This window comes from Oreochromis aureus, linkage group 10 (assembly GCF_013358895.1).
Source record: "Oreochromis aureus strain Israel breed Guangdong linkage group 10, ZZ_aureus, whole genome shotgun sequence".
NCBI lineage: Eukaryota > Metazoa > Chordata > Actinopteri > Cichliformes > Cichlidae > Oreochromis > Oreochromis aureus.
In genome coordinates, this window is record NC_052951.1 from 21,977,022 (window position 1) to 21,998,291 (window position 21,270).

General features: G+C 39.8%; 1 protein-coding gene across 3 annotated transcripts in view; it reads right to left on the minus strand.

Moving 5' to 3' along the window:
• Positions 1 to 17,163, minus strand: part of LOC116309366 (rho GTPase-activating protein 26) — an 84,176-nt gene extending 67,013 nt beyond the window's left edge. Inside the window, exons 1-2 of one of the 3 annotated variants that reach the window (XM_039618753.1) lie at positions 16,953 to 17,163; positions 16,438 to 16,710 (exon numbers count right to left, since the gene is read on the minus strand). In XM_039618753.1, coding sequence (XP_039474687.1) covers positions 16,438 to 16,591 — 154 coding nt within the window. In that variant the 5' untranslated portion in view covers positions 16,592 to 16,710; positions 16,953 to 17,163. Of the gene's footprint in view, positions 1 to 16,437; positions 16,711 to 16,785 lie in introns of all 3 variants that reach the window. The other 2 variants (XM_039618752.1, XM_031725951.2) reach the window with 2 other exon arrangements.
• Between the last annotated feature and the right edge of the window lie 4,107 nt (positions 17,164 to 21,270).

Consider the following 21,270-nt stretch of genomic DNA (forward strand, 5'->3'; position numbering starts at 1 on the left):
AGGTAAAGTGGGTGAGCGAGATAATATATTAGGTTTGGTGCATTACATGCATAAAGTGCCTTAACTGGGTGGGGGAAAAAAGGCGCTGTAGGTTGAGGCGTAGCACACTTCCTTCCACCCACAAACGACGCTCTAAAAAGTGTCTTGGAGTGTCTATGCATGTCTTGGAGTATATTCTGTTGACCTGTATTTCATCATTTCATCTTAATTAATAACAACCACACAAAGACACAAAAGGAATTCTTTTTCTTCTTCTTTTACATCAGCCTAACCCACTATCCTTTCCTATTATTTGGTTAATTATCACCCGTCACACAGCATGTCAGCTGGCGTCATGTGCTAGGAAGACACCATGTATCAGATTTACTGGAAAAACCTACAAGGCTGGGTGAGACTAATGTGATTAACATACAAAGGAACAAGACAATAATACAAAAAAAAAAAAAATGACATTTAAAAAAAAAAACAAAAAAAACAAAACAGCTCATCACTACAGGTGGCCCCTTCTGAGTCATAAAAACATCTTTCAATGCAAAACAAACACTCTTTTGTTTCACTAAACATTAGACTTAACAGTGCAAGGATGTGGTACACAAAGGCTTTTTAAAAACACAACACATCTGTATCTTGGTTTGCACTACGATGGGTCTATCTGACAGCCTTGAAACCTGAAACTTTGGCTTCTTCCACTGACTTTGCATACGCTTGCATCAACTCTGGCTGTTCTCCTGATTCCTTCTGATCATACAGTGGGACAACTATGCTGACTCCAAGCATGCAAACCATCTCTTTCACCATAAATAAAATATAGCAAAACTTCTATAAATCTTTATTTAATTATCTCCCCTTTTCTTCTGCTTTCATATCTGCGCCTGCTGACTCTCACAAGACAGCACAGCAATAGTTACACAAAGGCCACACCTCAGCTCGGGTCACTGCATTGTGTTCAATAATTCAGTGCATCTGTTCCTTTTTAGGACTGTTTTGCATTCATCTCAAGCTAAATCTGGTGGGTTGGAAAACCAAAAAGTACAGTCCACTAATCGCAGGGTTGCTGGTTCAATTCCCACCTACTAAGTGCAACACTGGCAAAGACGCTAACCCAAAAGTCCAACCTAATCGGTTGGCTCACTCACACATGTGGCCTGTATCTGTGAGCATTACTGTAAAAGCAAATGTCTGGATACGTGTGATTAGACATTTCATGTTCCAGTCACAGTTTCATACATACAGTAACGTGCAAAATTCTTGAGTCAACCCAGTATTCTTCACTTTTTCTTCCAATGAGCCAGACTGGCTTGTGATTTTTTAAGTATTCTTAAGCAATAGTTCTTCTGGCTTTCTGGAGATCTTTTAAAGTTTTTTTTTTTGACTGATTTTCTGTTTAGTCCTATTTTTAGATCATGTTTTGTAAGTTTAAGCCACTTAACACTGACCTATTCAAGCATCAAAAAAAGCACCTAACTCAAGGTATGAGCTGCACTTTCTTAAAAGCAGTCTCTCCTTAAAAAAATAAAAAAAATAAAAAATAAAAACACATCATTTGTTTCCATTTCTTTAGCTGTATCAATGAAAAATCTCAAAGAAAACGTAGTTTGACAAGCATAAAAATAGGATTTTTGCACCAAGCTCTTTTGACTAATATCATGACTTGGATGACTGAGAACCAGAACACCGACATATGCACCAGTGAGGCGATCCCCAAAGGGCTATTCGCTGAAAACTTGCACATCAACAGTATTAAAGCAGTGTGGGATCATCTTGACAAATAACAGAAAAAAAAATGGCAGCCAATATCCAGAGAAGAGCTTTAAATGTCTTTCAAGCAGCCTGGAGAACTATTCCTGAAAGCTGCTTAAAGAAGTTACAACAAAGCTTATCTAAGAGAGTCGGGCTGTGTTTAAGAATAAAGGCAGTCATATCAAATATTGACTTTCAAACAGGTTAGAATTATACAAACTCTGTTTTTGTCTTATATACTGTATTTTCCTGTATTTTTACTACTATAGATTCCAGTATGTGTTTTTTAAGACTGCCAGTACTCCCGTGTTTGCATCGGACTGAAGCCCAGTGTGATTACTTCAGCACAGTGGGGGTTTGCTCATGTCTAGTTTTTATAAAAATATCACAAGTTCTGGCAAAAATGGCACCATAAAGCCTGGCCAAGAAAGCAGACATTGCTGTTGTGGTACAAAATGAAACAATAGGAGTGATGGAGACACTTAAAGGCTCCTGCACCTCATTTAAAACGCACTCCTTCACTCATCTGCCACGCCATTTTTAATAATGTCCAACTGACAATGTCTCAACACAAAACAGGGTAACTACACAGAGGGAAACAGAGTAAGAGACGATGGAGGAAGGAAGAAGGCTAATAGGCATTTCCATGTCAGGCTGATGAAAGGAAATGAGGAAGGACATGAGGATGAGAAAAAGAAGAGGATGATGAAGGATGGGATTAATATATTTAGAATACAATGATCAAAAACTTTCACTTAACGCAGGAGGGGGAGAAAGAAGAGTGGAAAGCAGAAAGAAAAGTCATTGTTTTGGAAGGTCTTCCTTAAACGTTAGATTCATTTTTCATTAATCATTTCTTCTCTTAGCAGATTAAGCTGAAATAAAGAGCATTTTTAAAGGTTGCGAGCTGAATGTTGACATGACACAAGTTACTCGCGGCCTGTTTTAACACTACATTTAAATTCTTTATCGAAACCAAAAATGTGTGACAAGAGAGAGCTGATAAATCTCACTCTGGTAAAAGACGCCACAAGGGGAAGGAAGGGCGTGATTTCAGCGCTAGTAAGGAAGCCACTGAGGATACAAAGTTGAAGAGTTTGAATTCTGAATTCATCATTCCATAAAAATAGGCCAAAATTAAATGTCAGCCTTTCGGAGAAGCACAGTCATACACCATAAACATAAAGCCCAGTGAAATGTGAAGCAGACAGAAGTTATTGTTTTAACCTAAGAGCTCAGGAGGAGAAATCCCACAAGTAAGCGTTTTAGGGTCTCCCCTCAAAGAGTTTGGGAAAGACAATCTTCACTAATTCAACAGTTATCTTATCTTGGCATGCCCCTCAAGGCTTTCTGTCATCTTCTAGATCACTTAGATTATCTACAGTAGAGAGGTCTTTTTACAGCTTCAGACACATGCCCCAGCTTGCCACATTCATACAGGAATGACAGGAATAACAGAGGAGGAGACACAATTTCACCATTACTTTCTGAGGCTGTGTTGCATTGTGGCATATTAAAACCATTTTTGTGGAAAAGGTTCACTTCTCAGTTTTAGTAAGATGGAAAAATAATGTGGCCACGAAATGAAAAAGTCAGTCGGATTTACACCTTGTTCAGTAAAATACTTTAGCAACTATTAAAATGCAACCACTGATCTCAAATTACGGCGGCAGCTGGATACCAAACTGCCTGCAAAGAGGCTTTCAACCGAAACTCGATTAACCTGAAAAAGACTCTGCATTACACACGAGAAAAAGGAAGAGTTCTCTCCTGTATGAAAGGCAGCATCTGCACTTCTGGACACAGCAACCACCTGCTTTAACCTCACAACCTCCGGACTCACAGTTCCCTGGAAAGTGGACAGACTCCAACCACACTCCAGCTGAGACATGCAACAAAGGCTCCTCTCTCCTTTTGTTCTGACTCATTTCAAGGGCTTTGATGTGAAGGCAAAATAGATGGTTTTATTAACAACATGTGTCAGCAAGAGAAGGCGTGTGTGTTGATGCATTTGTGCATTTATCTCATTTAAGCCACATCTGTCTTCTTGCTTCTGCAAGTGTTCCCAGACAGATCTTAATATGTCAGAGGGTGAAAAAAAAAAACAACAACAAAAAAAACCAAAACCTATCCTGCTGAATATGCAAGTCTGGGCATCGGCTACAGAGGCCTGAGGTTCCTCATTGAAAGGTGTATCAACTGTGAGCAACACCTTTTCTCCACCGCAGGCTGAGTTTCCAGGACATTCTCACAGACAGGGTGAATTTGGATATGATGGTTCAGCGCTCCAGGCTAAGAAATAAAAACCTTAAACTGCAAATTGACTTTAAAGAGGTTTGCTGGGGGTAAATAAATCTCACTAAATTCCACCAATATATTCCTTTAGGGTCGCAGACACCCATTACTATTACTCCACAACTTAAGTATCTGGGAATTACTGCACTGAAGCACATTTTCCAACCTTCACACGTGACACTTTATAGAGAGCCAGACCCAGCACACTCACACGGATGACATTTCTAAGGTGTTTCGTTATTAAAATTCTCAGTAAAGAGTTCAGACTTGTAGCCAGTGGTATGTTAACATTTTCGCAGGGTGCAAATCGACTATAAAAATCCTGGTTCTCTCTTGTCTCCGTTTTCCAAAACAAACCCGACATTAAACATGAATCCTTTCGCTAAATGTGCAACATCACTCAGAAGGATTCAGGGACAGCCATTCACCAACATCACCTTCGACAGTTGCAATTAAACAATTTGCTCCCGTAACCTCTTGCAGTAAAAGTACATTTTTAAACAGCTGTGAAAACTGCAGCTGTCTCTTTTATGACCGAACAGCAGCAATCAGTTATCCGAGTACAGAAAGTAAAAGAGCATTCCTGAGAGTTCAGCTTCCCTTCTCACTTCCTGCTCAATTCCGGGTGTTTTATGATCTTTAGAGTACACCAATGTAATAACATGAATGTAGAGCTGGTTAAATGTACTCGTCACACACCACGTTTACCCTTTAAGCAGCATTTTTCTTAAAGTTGACAGAACCCTTACTGCCTTTAAGGGAGAAAAAGGCAGACTGCTACTACACCTGCAGAAGCATGAAGAAACTGAAGCCAAATTCAAGAACGTTCTTTAATCAAGTTGGTTTTTATTGGATTGCAAGTGACAGTTTTCCACTAATGGCAGCTGGATTCATTTGCTTTACGCAGAGAAACGAGTCCTAAGGTTAATGAACATATCGCTTTCACTTGTTAAAATGGCATTTCCTCCATGCAGCTGTAAAGATCCAAAGTATAGTCAGGAGTCAGCAAAAAGTTGTAAGTGCTCTACACATTTTATTCCCCCATATTTTCCTGCGCTTTAATATTAAAACTTAAATGGCAAAGAAAAAATATCAGTTTTGCTTTCCCAAGTAAGTATTTTGTTTATGAAAGCAGGAATTACTGAATACTACATACATAATGACAACATACTGTCATGTAAAAAAAAAAAAAAAAAAACATGACAGTAACCCACCATGTACTTTTGTGTACACCATGAAAGTACACCACATGATTCAGCAGCTTATAAACCACCAGTAGCAGCTACTGTTTATGACTTTCACAAGTCTCTCAAAAGGTTAGGTCTCACTCTTTTTTTAAAACAACACTTAAAGTTTGAAATGCATAAATAAATATTCTCAATCTGGTTGAGATTTGGACTTTGGGACAACGTATCACCTTGATTCTTTCTTTGTGAACTGTTTTGTTGGGATCATTGTCCAGTTTTGGCAAAGTTTTAGCTATCTGACAGTCTTATATACAGGAGTTCACGGTTGACTCATTGTCAGGGTCCAGGTCCTGTGGCTGTAAAACAAGCCTAAATCATCACCGTCCCACCACCGTGATTAAAACCCCTCATACAAGCCCTTTTTAAATGACCAGAACACCTTTACTGTTTGTGCAAGAGACACAATTCAAAAGGTTTTGGAAAGAAGAGAAGATGAGCTTTAGGGGAAATACAAACAGTGTAACCAACTCATTTAGCAGAGTAACAATAGGTTGTACAACTTGGTTTTAAGTGTATTTCAGTCAAAGTATGTTGCAAAAAGAGGAAAAAAAAAAAAAAGAACTTACACAGTATTTCTCTGCAATGCAATAATTTAGGTAAGAGTAGTGCAAGATGCCTTTAAACTATCTCAGTAGTTCCTGTAAACGAAACAGCAACTTTGTGGCTAAGCAGATAGGGAGCCTCTATCATTGACACACATGACTTCATGCATATGCAAAGGCTCACCACACGCACCAGTTCTGCAATTAACTCACTGTACGTGTCAGAGAATGATGTATGGGTTGTGAGGAGTGCAAGAGTTGTAAATTAAAAAAAGCTAACATTTATGTGCAAATCCCACTTCCTCTTTACAGTTTCATGAACGATCAACTATAATTAAATTATGATGGGTTTTGTGCATTTCTAACCATGGCATGAGAGCAACAGACCAACTTGTTGCTTTGCAGTTCCTTTTTCAGTTCCTTGAGTGACTTCTCTTTACATCTCTAAATTGTGACTCATTTTAGGTTTAACAGGGCAAGGACCAGATAAAGAAAAAGAGAAACAGGGCATTTTTATTTTTATGCATGCTTCACACCTCGTGAAGATTGCCTCTACATTGATATATAGTCATATGTGTGAATTTGCGAATAGGCGCAACCACAGACAAAAAAGGAAATATGTCATCCTGGTCTGTATGCATCTATTGGGCCTGTACTGGATGTGGAAGGTGAACCAAAAACAAAAAGTCCTAATTATCACAACACACAAGTACTCACTACATCGAGGGGTTGAGTTACTGTATTGCTGCCAAGCAATGTAACTGAATAACCATAAGCTAAAATATTTACAAGCCTTCGTCCAGGTTGAATACTGGACAAGTATTCGGATTCTGATTGATTCTGAATCCAATACTCCACGTCAAAGTTTCAATTAATCAGATGACAGGGCAGCAGTAGTAACGCCAATTTTAAACTGATATAGATAAACAAGCCTTTTCTGCTTCAAATCGCTTTTCTTTGTCACATTTAAATGACCTGATAGGACCCTACTAGATTTTTAATGAGGATATTTATTACACTGCAACATGAATGTTTCTCCAAAAGTTGATTCTGTTCATCTGGACGTAGCGTTTTCAGTGGGAGAAACGTTTCGTCACTCATTCAAGTGACTTCTTCAGTCTCAGCTGACTGCAGGTTTCCCCAATCTTATCAACAGTACATTTGCATAATGACTGAAACCAGCCTACTGAAGGAAAAATGGACTGGGAGGTCAGTTCCTTCATCATGATTATGCAAATTCTCATGACCATTGATCAAAGACCACTGATCAATTCCTTCAGTGGGCTACGTCCAGATGAACAGAATCAACCTTTGGAGATTTACTTACCTGGATGATTGAGAATGCATCAAGCCGTTTTAAACATGAATGTTTATGACACACACAGAGTCTACTGATGGCCTTACTTTGAGCAAACTCTAGAGTTCCGTGCTAATGCTAATGCATGTGAGATGGATATCTTTTAATGTGCATTAAAAGATATCCATCACAAATTACTGACCAATCTTCAAATGACCAGAAACCCCCCCCCCACTATTGATCGCATGAGGGCACACATGGAATAGTAGCAATGAAGTAGGCAAACTTGCAGATTTGCACAATGATGAAGCGATGACTGCTGGTCTGACAAAAGATAGAGATTATGAAATCCATTTTGCCTTACATCATACCCACTAGACTTTTTTTTTTTTTTAAATTTACACAACCTTTACATTTCTTCTTGTGTGTACAAATGTGTATGCGTGTGTGTGTGTGTGTGTGTGTGTCTCAGACTGTCTCCAGTGTCAATGCAAGACAACAATAGCAAAATAGCAGGGCTGTGTCGTGCCCTAATTTCCTTTTCATCCATGCTACGTCACAGCTAGAGGAAGACCCCCAGCCCCCACTGTGCTGTGCTGTGCTGCAGTAGAAACACGCACACACCCATTTACTGTATGCATACAAATCTTCTGCAAGCAGAAATGTGCCTCTAATAGGAAACACACACGATGTACAGCATGCACAGTTAGAATATAACTGCACGCATGCACACGTAACCATATCATCTTTGTTCTTATGCGACATATGCAGAGGAAAGAGTGAAACGCCTCTCTTTTCTGTCCCCATGTTTTACTTACACTTTTCCACACAATTCTTTTTCTACTCTGTTTCACCAAGCCAGAGGCTCCTCTATAGACACTTTTTCAAAAAAAAAAAATAAGGTCATGTTAGCTTTTAAACAGTGTGAAACACAACCGCACCCCCCACCTCCTTTCCTCCTTACGTACTGGTTCTTTCATTTGCCTCCCAGCACAAACTCTTCTTTTGCTCTGGATGTTAAAAAGAAGAAGAAAGAAAGAAAGGTTCAGTCGTGCCATAATTGAGAATTAGTTATGGTGTGGTGTGCACTTGTGTGTGCGTATAACCCTCATCCATCAGAATAGTTGACAGCTGAACTACTGAATAACCGCCATTACCCCTGTTGTTACTAACCAAAAACACAGTGGGTGGCTACGGAAAAAAGAAAGACAGAAGGTAACGTGAGAAGAAGAATGAAGCCTTTTTTCACTCACAGATTTTGCCTTTAAGAACACCTCTCTTTACAGCGCAACTGCGTGTTTACACTTAAACACACCAAGTCAGCGCAATGGCGCCAAAGTGTGTGATTTTACATAGTGTGCCGGTGTTAAAGAACCAGAGGGGTGTGGCAGCAAATGCAACAGCATCACGGTGGGAGCTGAATTGGCTCTGTCACTACATGGACTGCTGGCTAAAAGGCTTTTTATACAGAACAGCAACATGGAGTAGAAGCATAATATTCCCGCCATTAACAGACGGTCTCAGAGCTCCAGGGAACTCCTGCTTCTTCTTCTTCTTCTTCTTCTGTGGGACATTTACACACTCACTTAGCCAGCAGCCTATTTGTGAGGTTGCCAACGACAGTTAAAGGTCAATTTGAAGTCAGAGTAAATGCTTGAAAAGAAAGCCATTATCAAGATGGCCCTAATGGGTGGAAGGCCTGTTTTTAACCAGTAACAGACAGCATGCAGCTAAGCACACATGCCTGAACAATATGCTTGTGCTTTTAGTTAGCCTTTAATATATGCACACACTATATTTTTGCAGCCAGGAAGCATTACAGGTTTACTACAACATGTTCGTGTAGCTGTAATTCTTAGGGAGTAAATTTACTTTAATAAAGTTTAGGCATCAACTATTTCTTCTACAGACCCAGCTCTGGCATTGTTTTACTGGCTAAAGCTGGTCTACACATCATAACAATCACAGTTAAAATACGGTGGCCATCAAAAATTTTACTATTCAGCCATTTCTGTCCAAACTACAACAGAGACAGGGGTCCTTGTAAAGCCATAGCTACACCAACTTATGCAGATGCCCGAACTTTCCTTACACTCCAACAAAATTTAAGAATTTTCAGTTACTCAGTGATTGAAAATCACATGAAAATCAATCATCACTGGTCCCAAGAGAAAAGTGTTCACAAAAAGAGGTATATGGCGATGTCACTAGCAGACTGCCGTGATCACCTGTAGTTTGCATTGGGGACAATGCAAATTCATGCAATTCATCTGTAAGCAGTCACCAACTACTTGTAGAGTGGAAGCAGGAAGTGTGAAAACCAGAAACCAAGACTATTTTTTTCCAAAGTAAAAGCTTCATCTTTTCAAGTCTGTTAGTGGCAGCAATTAGGCACAAGTTAGATTTTGAAGACAAACACTCTCCATTTCTGGCTAGCAGCACACTTTTTCCAAGCTTCAGTACTGCTCGGCAAGTAGAGTGTTTGCTGATGAATCTCTATCATCCACAAAAACAATCTGCTACCAACAAAATCAATCATCAGGAGGTTTTTGGTGTAGCACCCTATTTACACCCAGGTTCACCCAGCGAGAGCCCTCACCCACTCGACAAATTTCACTTGTGACCATTGGTGGGCAGGGAGTCGATGACTGATCCCCAGGATTATGTGACTGAGGTCTAACACAAAGAGAAAGTTGGGATAGTACCTACAAGAAAAACAACCTGTGGGGCTTGGGCCCAAAAAAAAAAAAAAAAATCAAACCAAAACACACATTAGTGGCTAATCTACAAAGACTACGGCCAAATTGTTTAAAAACTGGTCACAATTGAGCTCCGAGACTCCAAACTGGAATATAATTACAGGCTGAAGCATTGTTTAAATAACTGAAACATAAACAGCAGTTATGACTGTGAAGCAATATTGGGTAAAAATGGTGAATTGTTGGGGTGGTCATGTTAGGTTCAATACAGGTCCTTTGTCTTTAACTGTTTACAATAATTACAGTTTTCTCATTATGTGTCTTGGACAGGTTCAAAAAACAACTAGACCTTTTAGCTTATCACAATAACCAAGATAAGGCTATTACAAATCAAAACACTTGCATATTATGTTTTCAATCAATAGTGTTAATACCAGAACTAAATCACTGAGTTATATTTACACATTTAAGATGTAAAACAAAAAAATGATCAAGTATCACAACAGATGATAGAAGTCACAACCCTGAACCTTGAGACACACTTTTAGCTCAAAAAATGGCAAAAATCACGTGTTGCTGTCATGCAAGCGTCTGAACGCACTGCCTCGTTTCCTTCGGAGCTGCAGTGAACGCTTAGCTGGTAATTACGATTTGCTTGGCTGATTGAGCCGTGTCATGTTAGAGGTGGAGCAGAGAGCCAAACATTTCTACAGCCTCAGTAATAACAAGCTAGGTCGACCCTAAAATGACATCTGGCTAACACACGCAATCGTGTCAACATCTGCGTGTGCGCACACATGGGCATCTGCTCGTGCGCATGTTCATCTCACGTCCCACATTTGTGTACGCTTCAAAACTACTTATTCAAGTGAGGGTTTGTGGCTGTCAGAGTCTATACTAAAACACAGTTTGTGTGCGTTTGCATGGCTTTGGTCTGAATGTGTCTACATCTGTAATTGCTACAAAAGCCAGTCTGTTACCCTCAAACAGGATGGAGCTGCTGTTAATTTGCAACAGTGGCGATGGCACCTCTGCAAGCAACATTCTTTTTTGGTAAATAATATGATGACTATGTGATGAGCAATTACATATCAACTGTGGAGACTCTGTAAAAAAGTAAAAAGAAATTGGGAAGAATAATAAAAAATAAATGCAGAAAAAAAAAAAATGCATAGACCGATAGTTCAGACATTGTCCTTCCAGTCCAGTGATAAGCTTTGCTGTTTTGTTATGCTCTACCTCTGCTTTATTAATGTGGAAGTTTATTGACTAGGGCAAAAAAGAAAAAGAAAATACAGTGAAATCCCCCCACTATGTTTATATGTTTGGGGGACTAAAGCCAGTTCTTACAGGAAATGCTTAACAAGGCTTCAAATATGAATGCTGCTGCAAAAGAAGGTATAAAGTCTAAAACATGAGTGTGTCACTAAATTTGGAGCAGAGGAAGGTATATAAAACCGCCACAGTTTCTGTTTGGTCACCCAAAATTAGCATCACCAACATTGTGTCACCAAAGGTGACATATGGTCATAAGCACACTTTTAGTTTGCAAGTAGTCAGAAAGTCCTTTCTACAGAGCATCACAACCTGCCAGTCAGATTGACCTTTGACATGGAGGATACCGTGGGCATGGTAGCATACAAATGGACTGTGCAGAAAGGTGATTTCATGATACAGAAGGCAAAACAGTCTTGCTTCACTGTAACTGCTGTCAAAGTTAAAAGAAACAGAACCTTGACAAAAACATTAAGGAAACTCCTCTGACCCACATGTTTAACTCACCGGTCTCATCATATGACGAACCCTCTACTCAACTGAAAATCAAAAAGTGACAGGAACAGGCATATTTTACAGTAAGCCCGAGGTTAAACCTGTCATAATAAAAACACAAGTGAAAGCTGTCAGGCTACCCCAGGCAGACAGCAGCAAACTGTAACCAGCTAAACCTTAGGGGCTTCCCGGGACAGTCACACATCCCCTCACTGTTTACAGAAAAGCAGAGGAGGTGGAGGTGTGTGCGCAGACAGTTACTTATGTAACTGCAAAGAGGACTCCGACATGCTGTTAGATATTACAGACCTGTTGCAACGGATTCAAAAGCACATGACGCAGCACAGCACAGGTATAAAAAGATTAACTCAAAAAATTTGCTGACTTGCTCTTTATTTGCCAGCACCCTGCTACAATGGCACAGAACATGCAACAACATCTCCCTCTCTCATCCCGGCCTTAGTGAATCAGGTCACGCCGTCTGATTTCTGGATCCCACATAAGGACAAAAGCAGAATTGTCTTCGTAGCCGCACATCAGCTGACCAGCGCTTTGTCGTGAAAGAGAATTGGGCTAGTTTGCTGTTAAAAAGGTATATTTAGCAGAGTGGAACATCGGCCCTTTGCAGGTTCTGTCCTATCTGAAGAGTGTAAATAATAAACTACTTTGAACAAAGAAGTACTACCAAGCTTCATCCCTGTTTGTGGCTTGCTGACTGCAAGGATCACTCTGTGCTGCAACAGCTAGGCCAAGTAATCCAAACAATTTACCTAACAGAGCAAGAAGGTCCATCATGATGTCTTTTGTGGTGTTAAGTTGTAGCCAAGAATTTTTGACAATTTATCAATGACCAACTTCAGAGACCGGTTCGACTCGGCTCACACCAACAAACGGGCAATGGATATACTGTTTGTGCACTCTGGCCCTCTCTTTAATGAGCAATGAGGATCTTCCCCATGGAAGACACGTTGGACAAACATGCCATCTTTGTGCTGCATCAACAGTTCTTCAGCAACATCTCCCAGGAGGAAACAGACCTCTGTTTCAGTCTCCAAGTGACACAACTTCCAATTTGGTCATGCACAAAAGCAGCCGTAGCATGCCTGAGTTCCTCTTAACTGGTAATTCAATAACTAGGGTTCATTCCCCAGAGGAATTTGGAAGACTTTTTCCAGTGCCATCATAACAGATTTTGGTAAACACATTACTACTGGTCATCCTAGCATCAGCTCACCACTGAATATGTTGTTAAATACAATATTCTATTAAACTTTAGCCAAAGAGATGATTTCACATATGGTTAAACAAAATTTCTGAGTCACTTTAAAAGTACTTAACTCATCTCTCTGGTATTATCCAGTCCTGGAGTGCCAGTCATAGTTTCATTCTAATTATTTCTGGAAACCAGAATCATGGTCAAATACTGCCTGTATTGTGAAAATTGTTAATGCTCAACAACAGCCAGTTTAATTTCCCATCACACGATCCTTTCAACTACAATTCTTTGAGCTGTACAAATGAAATTACCCTTTATCTTTGTCATTATACCGCTGCTATAGCAACATTGGTAAAGGTTTGACCTCCAAACTACAACTTTTATCAGTTCATTAGTCAAAACAGAAACGGAGAGTAGACATGTAGTGGCATCAACCTTGGCAAATTTGAATCTGGATGTCTTGCTCTTGTGCTCAACGACTTAATAAAGAATATATATTTGTATTTAATCGACAACCAAAACATTTGACAGAACTCATTTTAACTGGCATTTGTAGATGTGATAGGTAAACTTGGATTGGGAGCTAAATATCCATGAAAATTTCAAAAACATCCACCCAAAAGCTTTAAATTTAATGGACGGTTTTGAACTCACCCATCTCGCGCCATCAAGTAGTTTTTTTTGAGTCTTCTCTGTCTTGTAGTTCATACTTTTTCCTTCCTGTTGTCCCTTTCCTTCTATTTATCTGCAGGGATCTCTGGCTCCAGGTAACCAAGCTACTCTGTGTTTATTGTTTGTTGTTGCTCATTACTTTTCTTTCTTTTCTTTCCCCACACCTCAAACAGTCCTGGCTGTCTCCACATGGTTGTCATGCATAACAGCAGCAGAGAACACTGGCTTTTCTCTGTAATGCTTCAAGGTCTTAATCTTACTTTGCTTTGACACTATTTTCACACGAAAGCAATGTGACTTATTTCAAAGCATTTTGAACATGATTTTGTTGATAATTTATTATTAGTAGTATTATTACAGAACAATTTTAGCACTGTATCCTCCTGAGAACCGAGGAAAAAAGAATCTTCCCATTAAACCTTTTTTGTGATTTCCTTCCTTTTTGGAGCTAAAAGAGTTAACCCAAATACAGGAGATATCAATGGAAAGCCCAGGATGTCCTCTATGTCAGCGGTCCCCAACCTTTTTTGCGCCACGGACCGGTTTATGCACGACAATATTTTCACGGACCGGCCTTTAAGGTGTCGCGGATAAATACAACAAAATAAAACTAGCACCGGTACGGAAAAAAAGATTTATTCATAACACACGTGAAAAGACCCAGGAAAACCGAGTTAACAATAAAAACGATAACAGAATAACGCTGAAAACCGATAAAAACCCTGAAAACCATAAATTTCACACCTGAGCCTCAACTCTCGCGGCCCGGTACCAAACGACTCACGGACCGGTACCGGTCTGAGGCCCGGGGGTTGGGGACCGCTGCTCTATGTAGTACATCAGGACTTAATAGGGTACCTCAAATAAGACAAAAGATAAATGACCTCCTCAACATGTCTTGAAGTTCTCTAGAGGCCTGGTAATGAACCAATCATTGATTCAGGTGTGTTGACCCAGGATGATATCTAAAACCTGCAGGACACCGGCCCTCGAGGCCTGGAGTTCGACACCCCTGCACTAAACAGTATTTTTGCACCAACAAGGGGATTCCCAAAGAGCTACTGGGAAACTGTCATAACACAGCACGTTGTTTAATGTGTCCTTAAAAAGAATTGAGGAAACAAGCGGAGGACAAAAGAAGAAGGGGCAGGTCTAAATATATACACATCTATAGCAGATGAGCGGCATCTGAAAATCGTGTCTTACGAACCAGTGGTCTTTGATTTTTTTTTCCTATCAATCACAGATTGGCCTCCCCAGAGGCCTCACCTCAGTGTGGGATCATCTCAACAGAGAAGAGAGCAAAATTCAGCCAACATCCAAAGATGAGCTTTGAATTTCCTTCAAGATGCTTGGAGAACTATTCATGAAGACGACTGAAAGAAATTACAACAAATGTTACCTAAGAGAGTTCAGGCTGTGCTAACGAATTAAATTTGATCTTACCTGACATTGACTGTACATCACTGTATGCAAGCAAACTACACAGACTAAAAACAGCTGCTAACTGTCAATTTTAGTATAGTTGAACCATGACATCACAAATTCTGAATGTGTTCATTTGTTAAAGTTTATGCCAGAATACGATTTCATGCTGGTCAGAGCAGACATTTGGACCAGCCTCTAGAACATACCACAGTAATACTGACCACCGAATCTTCCTTCCTTACTGCACGTCATTTTGAGCCCTGCCCATCATGAACTTTACATCAATGCAGATTTAAAAGGCGCAATAAAAAGTTAGACTTGAATACTGACAGGACTATTAAAGACACAGTAAGTCTTTAATGGCACTTGTTTATCTTTGCACATGCTGATGAAAACTGTGTAGGCACAAGAATGAACTTTACACTACCGAAGCAGGAAGTGCTGTCACAGCCTCTGAGGTGCTCGTGACTCCCTACCAAAAGTGAAAGCCTTGGATTTCATATTTTTTGCATGGAAAAAACTATTAGTTTAGTCTTTCTGGGGAGGTGGGATTATGCTTATCCTTAGCTGAACCGTGGTTCACTGAAGTAAAGTTACGCATAAAAGTTACACATTAATGTTTTGTTTAAGCAGTCATGGTTCACCCAGTGTTATGTGATAGGAACTGCCCTGATTAGGCTGATAAGATTAACATTTGAATGTTGGACATTTGTTGTTATTCAAATCATTTCTTCTTGCTTTTGAAGAATAAACATTAGATAAACCTTGCCATTAAATGTATACACTGGCACAAATTTTCCGACCTTCTTTGTCGTACACGTCATGCATTAATGTTTGCTTTTTCCTCATTATTTCTCTTGTAAATATGTGTGAGAGCCACTGAGTCAATTTCCGTGCATGCATAAACACACTTGGCCTGTAATGCTGATCGTGACTCCAAGTTTGACCTTTAGAGAAACACAAATATTTTACCACCACACCTAAAAGTCATATTCCATTCAATCCCACTCTGATTTGTATGCCTCTCTAAAATAAAAATTTTAATTTAAAATAAAGGCTTTTGTTTTTAGATTAAAGGACAATGTTTTTAGCATATCACAGCCTCAAATCCCATCAGATGAACAGCAGCAGATATCAATGTGAATGAAACACAGTGCACACCCCCTCTCTCACTCTAAACGCCTCACAATGTACGCTAATGGGAACAAATGTGCTGACAACATGAGAGGACACTATGCACTGTGATCAGTCAAATTCACCCGCCTAGCCTCTCAGCATGCCTTATCAGAAACACACACACACAAAGCAGAGTGTAACCCTTTCACATGAATCCAATGAAACTGAGACTTTCACACCTGGAGGCTTCTCACCTCTCAATCCTTGTGATTCTATCAAGCCCACATGAACCACATTTGACTGTTTTCCCCTTAATTTCAATAATTAGGGACATCACATATAACTGTCAACTGCAACCTCCTCACACACATTTTATCAGTCTCACACACTCACGCCCCTTCCAACCTCCACTTACTTTTCAAAGCCTGGATCAGAGCCTTGCTGTCTTTAATCAGCTCTTTGATGAACTTGTTGGTTTTGTCCAGCTCTAGTTCGTGAGACTTGAGTCTCTCCCTGAACTGTGGACTGTCCAGGTAGCAGTCACTGAATTCCAGGGCAGGTAATCCCATCTTCTGCACCGCCACCACCACCACCCGGCAAAAGAATAAACGATTGGGACAGCAGGAGGAAAGAGGAACGAGATGATGATGATGGAGGGAGAAAACCTGTTGTTCTGGCGCTGCTTTTGCTGTTGTAAATGATAGAAAATCCAATTACAACATGAAAACAACAGGACGGAGATGGATCCGAGAGAAATCCCTACCTACATAACCTCGTTTTTCTTTGCAAAGGAAAACACTCAGGCAGACACACAAGCAGCAGCAGTAACCCAACAAGACATCCAATTAAAATTAAATTTCAAAAGGGGGGAAAAAGACAGAGCTGAATAAGTGTCTGGAAACGGCTTTCAAAGAAAAGGTGTCCACTTGCTCAGGTAAGCCGGTGCTGCATTCTTCTCGACCGACTCATTCTGGACCGGACAGACTGAAACAGGGCCGATGAGGAGGGAGGCAGCAAAAAAAAAAAAAACTCCGCTCGTAAATGCGGTGTCTTCCCTGGGCGGTTTTAAATGCACTGTTTTCTCCCAGCACCGCTCAGCTCAGCGCCGCAGACCGTAATCAACCTACCCCGACAAGGGTAATCCACTGATTGACGTCTGTCTAGACCAATAAGATGGCAAGGCACGACATGGAGGGCAGTTTCGACCGTTTAGGGGCGGATCGAGCGGATCGCTGCTCCAGAGCAAAGATGGGTGGGATAAAAGAAGGAGGGTCCACTCTGACCAAGTTTCCTGAAACTGCGTTGGAAAAGTGAAGTCTCAGAATTAGATGGAAAGAGCAGCACGCAGCATATAAACAGTGAAAATATTCGCACATTACTACTTTATTAGTAATTAATTAGTAATTAATACTTAGCAGGTAGGCTTAATTTTAGAAAGTCAACATTCTACCTTTGATACTTCAACCAATATCAGCACATTACACTCTAAACAGAAGAACAAAGAAAGAAAATCACTGGAAGAAAAGTTAATAGCTCACCAAAGTCAACACACATCTAATCTCCTAAGACCTGTAAATGTATGTACTGCATTTTATCCCGGTCCACTGGACCACTTCTGAACATCACCAACCACTACCCCAGCTTTGCCATCCTACATACCTGTGGCACTAGTTTACAAGGTGTGGTACATCAGTGCAATGTAAAATAATATGCCAATAATGTATATCATTAAAGTATGATATTAAGCAACCAAGTGGTTTTCTGTTTTTGGTTTGTTCCTGTGCAATTATGTTCACTGTGTTTCATTACCAATAGATTAATAATATTAATGAAAAGGTGATGCAAGTCATCTAATTAATAATCACATTAAAAGGCTGTTTTTCTGGGGATGATGTCACTCACACTGCTTCACAAGCTGCATCAATCAGCATACTATATCATGCACTTCTGTCCCACTACAGTACAGGTGGAGGGAGGAAAGTAAAGAGATATCAGGGACACAACAGTTACCTTTAAACTGAAATGAAGAGCTGATTATTTTTTTATTAATATAAATTAGCTTGGCTTGTCCAAAAGCTCAAACACCAGAAATATTTGGTTACTATTGTATAAAATAAGGATTTCTGGAAAGCATGGAAAGCATATCTTTACATTCGAAGAAGGAAACGCTTTACCTTTTGAGTAGAAATTATTTGTCAAAATTTTCAAAGTTTCCATTGAATGGTGTGAACTTTAACCTGTGGGGTAAAAACAGTGTCAATTAGGGCTTCCCAAAAAGTAGGCCCATTCTTCAATGAAAAACTAATAACTGGGTCACATGTATGAAATATTTTTCATTCATTTTATTTCAATGAGTGGAGCATGTTTTGGCTTAAAAGCATGCTACAGGTCAAAACCTGTCAAAGCATCTTCTCGTGAATAAACGATCTGTGCATGCAGCGGCTCCGGAGTCTGGTTGGTGGGAGGAGACGGTGATGTCATTTCAACTAGAGCGGGGAATTTCTGTAGAGAGGAGAGGTACCCACCAAGGCTCCACCACCTCCATCACCTCTGGCGCCCTCTACTGGTAAGAGGCTGCATAAACAGAGAGAGGGGATTACGTGTAAGAGCTGGGAACTCGGAGACCCTTGCGACTGACCCCGTCTTATATGTATTTCTGGGAGGAGTATGCAAACTGAGTTACTGTCGTTTGCGACACGCCAATTTACTGTTAATTGCGCAGTAAAAGAGCATACCTTATTTTTTGCACTTGATAATGGGAAAAACTGACTGCAACTTTTGTATTCCACGCGTAAAACCAGCCACACCTGAGCGCACTAGTTTGCCGTTTCTGTAAATCTGGTCCATAGTTGTTTGCATCACATTAAAATAGCTGTGCTATTTTATAATATAATGTAAAAATACGCCTTTTCATCAAAAATATATAAACATATAATAGGCTGTGATAAATATGTTTCCAGATGGCTTTAAACTGGTAGTTTTAGATATGTTTTTTACACTCTATGGCTCTCTTTGATAAGAGGGGACATCCTTAATATGGTGATCTGATCTAGCTGTGAGCTCTATGGGTGGGCTGATAGATCGATAGTATCGATATTTGATGGAAAGGCGTGATTTGTTGCATTAGCTAATAATTGTGGAAAGTAAAAATTAAAGCGATTTAGCTTTCATTAAATGTGTTCAGAATTTGCAAATTAATAGTGATTTATCTTATCATGACTCACTGCTTTCTCCTACATAGGCTATTGGCTTTGGCAATACTTGCTCTGTATTTACTTGATATCAGATTGATACTGATCTACTGGCAGACCCAGTAAAGCTTGATACAACCGTTATTTGAAGAGGCCTGATGCATTTTTGCCACTGATTCCTGTCCTAAGATCTCACTTCGTGTCACTGATACATGCACACTAAGTGCATGTGGTTATTGTGTGAAAACAGCTCATATTTAGAAGTGTCACTTCCTCTGTCAGAGTAGAGCACTGCATCTGGTCGCTTGCTCATTACCCCATCTGTCACAGCCTGGTGTACACAGACATGCAATGTGCAGGAAGTCACCTGTTGTTTATGTATAAATTTTAAAAATCCAGGAGGCTAGTTTAAGAACCAGAATTAACCACCACATAATGAGGTGATGCAGGAAACAGATTTTTCTTTAGGATCAGCATTTGGTCTTAATAATTCTCTGATAACGCTAAGAACAAATAGACCAGAAAAAACTGAAGGGGAAGAAATTGTATCTGAAATGGAGAACATAGCACTTAATAAAACAACTGAAACAAATGCTTTTTAATGACAAGCCCAAGACTGCCAGGAACTCAAGAATTTAGGTGGAATTATCTAGAGAAAAAGAAAGCATGTTACAGCACTGAGCATTTCAAACCTGCCTTTCTCAAGCATCAGACACATTTTTGGGAATTTAATTTTTGGCAGAATACTTGTAGATTAATGGCACTTAATCAGCAGCATGTCAAAGATAAAAGCATATGATGACAGAGTGTCAGTTAGCCTTTAAAAACCCCATAAAATGAATTCATGCAATATGACCTGAGATGAACCCACTTTGGCTTTTTAATCTGTAACTTGTAGTGTTTTGGTTCACTCACACTGATTTTTTGTGTCAAAGCTCTGACAAACAACACTATCTGCACTCAATCTCACTGGCAGGCAAGGCTGGTGTACAAACTACAACACTAAGAAGCTAATTAGCCACATATTTGTTTCAGGAATGGAAATACTGAATTTGATATTCACCAGCTCAAACACACAAACACCCAATAAATGGTAGCGTGTAAATCTGCATTTGATAATACTTTCACTGTTCTGATACTGTGCCAATACAGAACTGAGAATGCAGGTTTAGTGAGAATGCAGTATAATGGTGCATGCTCTAAATATGCCTGTGTCAGCTCTGTGAACATGATTATAGAACAGTACACTTGATTTTTGCAGCCTGAAGCACCACCAAGGTTAACCCTATTCTGCCACCTTGTGGTTAATAGAAGCAAAGAAAAAGAAGCAGTTCAATGCTGATGGAACAGGTGAGAGAAAAGTAGGTCAGATTCCTCAGTTTTTGGTTATCACTCTTTTTTTTCTGCACATTCCTGACACGGTCTTGTGTCTCGTGATTATTTGACTTCAAAGTGATGGTTTTAACCTTTAGATGCACTGCAGAGGATGAATTACGGAGAGAAAAATCCATTAGAAGAAGACAGGGACAAAGTAGTCAGTGTGAATATATCACCTAGCCTGCACACCACCACTGTTTATTCTCACATAGCTGCAGGACAGACAGTGAAGGGCTGCAAAAATAGATATTGAGATTGCCATGTCTTGGAAGCCATTTCCACCATTTTTAGAAATGTCAGCACATCACAGTGCATATCCAAATATGTCTATTTTTATAGGCTTTGGAAAATGCTTTTAATATGTCCTGCAGCATTTTGAATCATAAATTCTTATTACTCCCCCAAATTCCAAACATTAACCTTCTGTAAGAGCTAATGTGAGGCTGTCGATCATTACTGTGTTATCTTCTGGACTTACATTCCTTTTTTATGTTTTTTCCTCTCAGAGCTGCTTCAGTGTTACTGCCAGTCAAAAATCAGCCTCATATCTTTTGGTTAACCTTTTAGGAGAGTGTGTCAGCATTTCTGTTCTTTTTCAAGATTACAGAACCGGAATTATGGAGGCACAAAACTCGACATTTCCTTCTTTCTGTTGTTTTAAAATGAATCTTTGTTTTGGA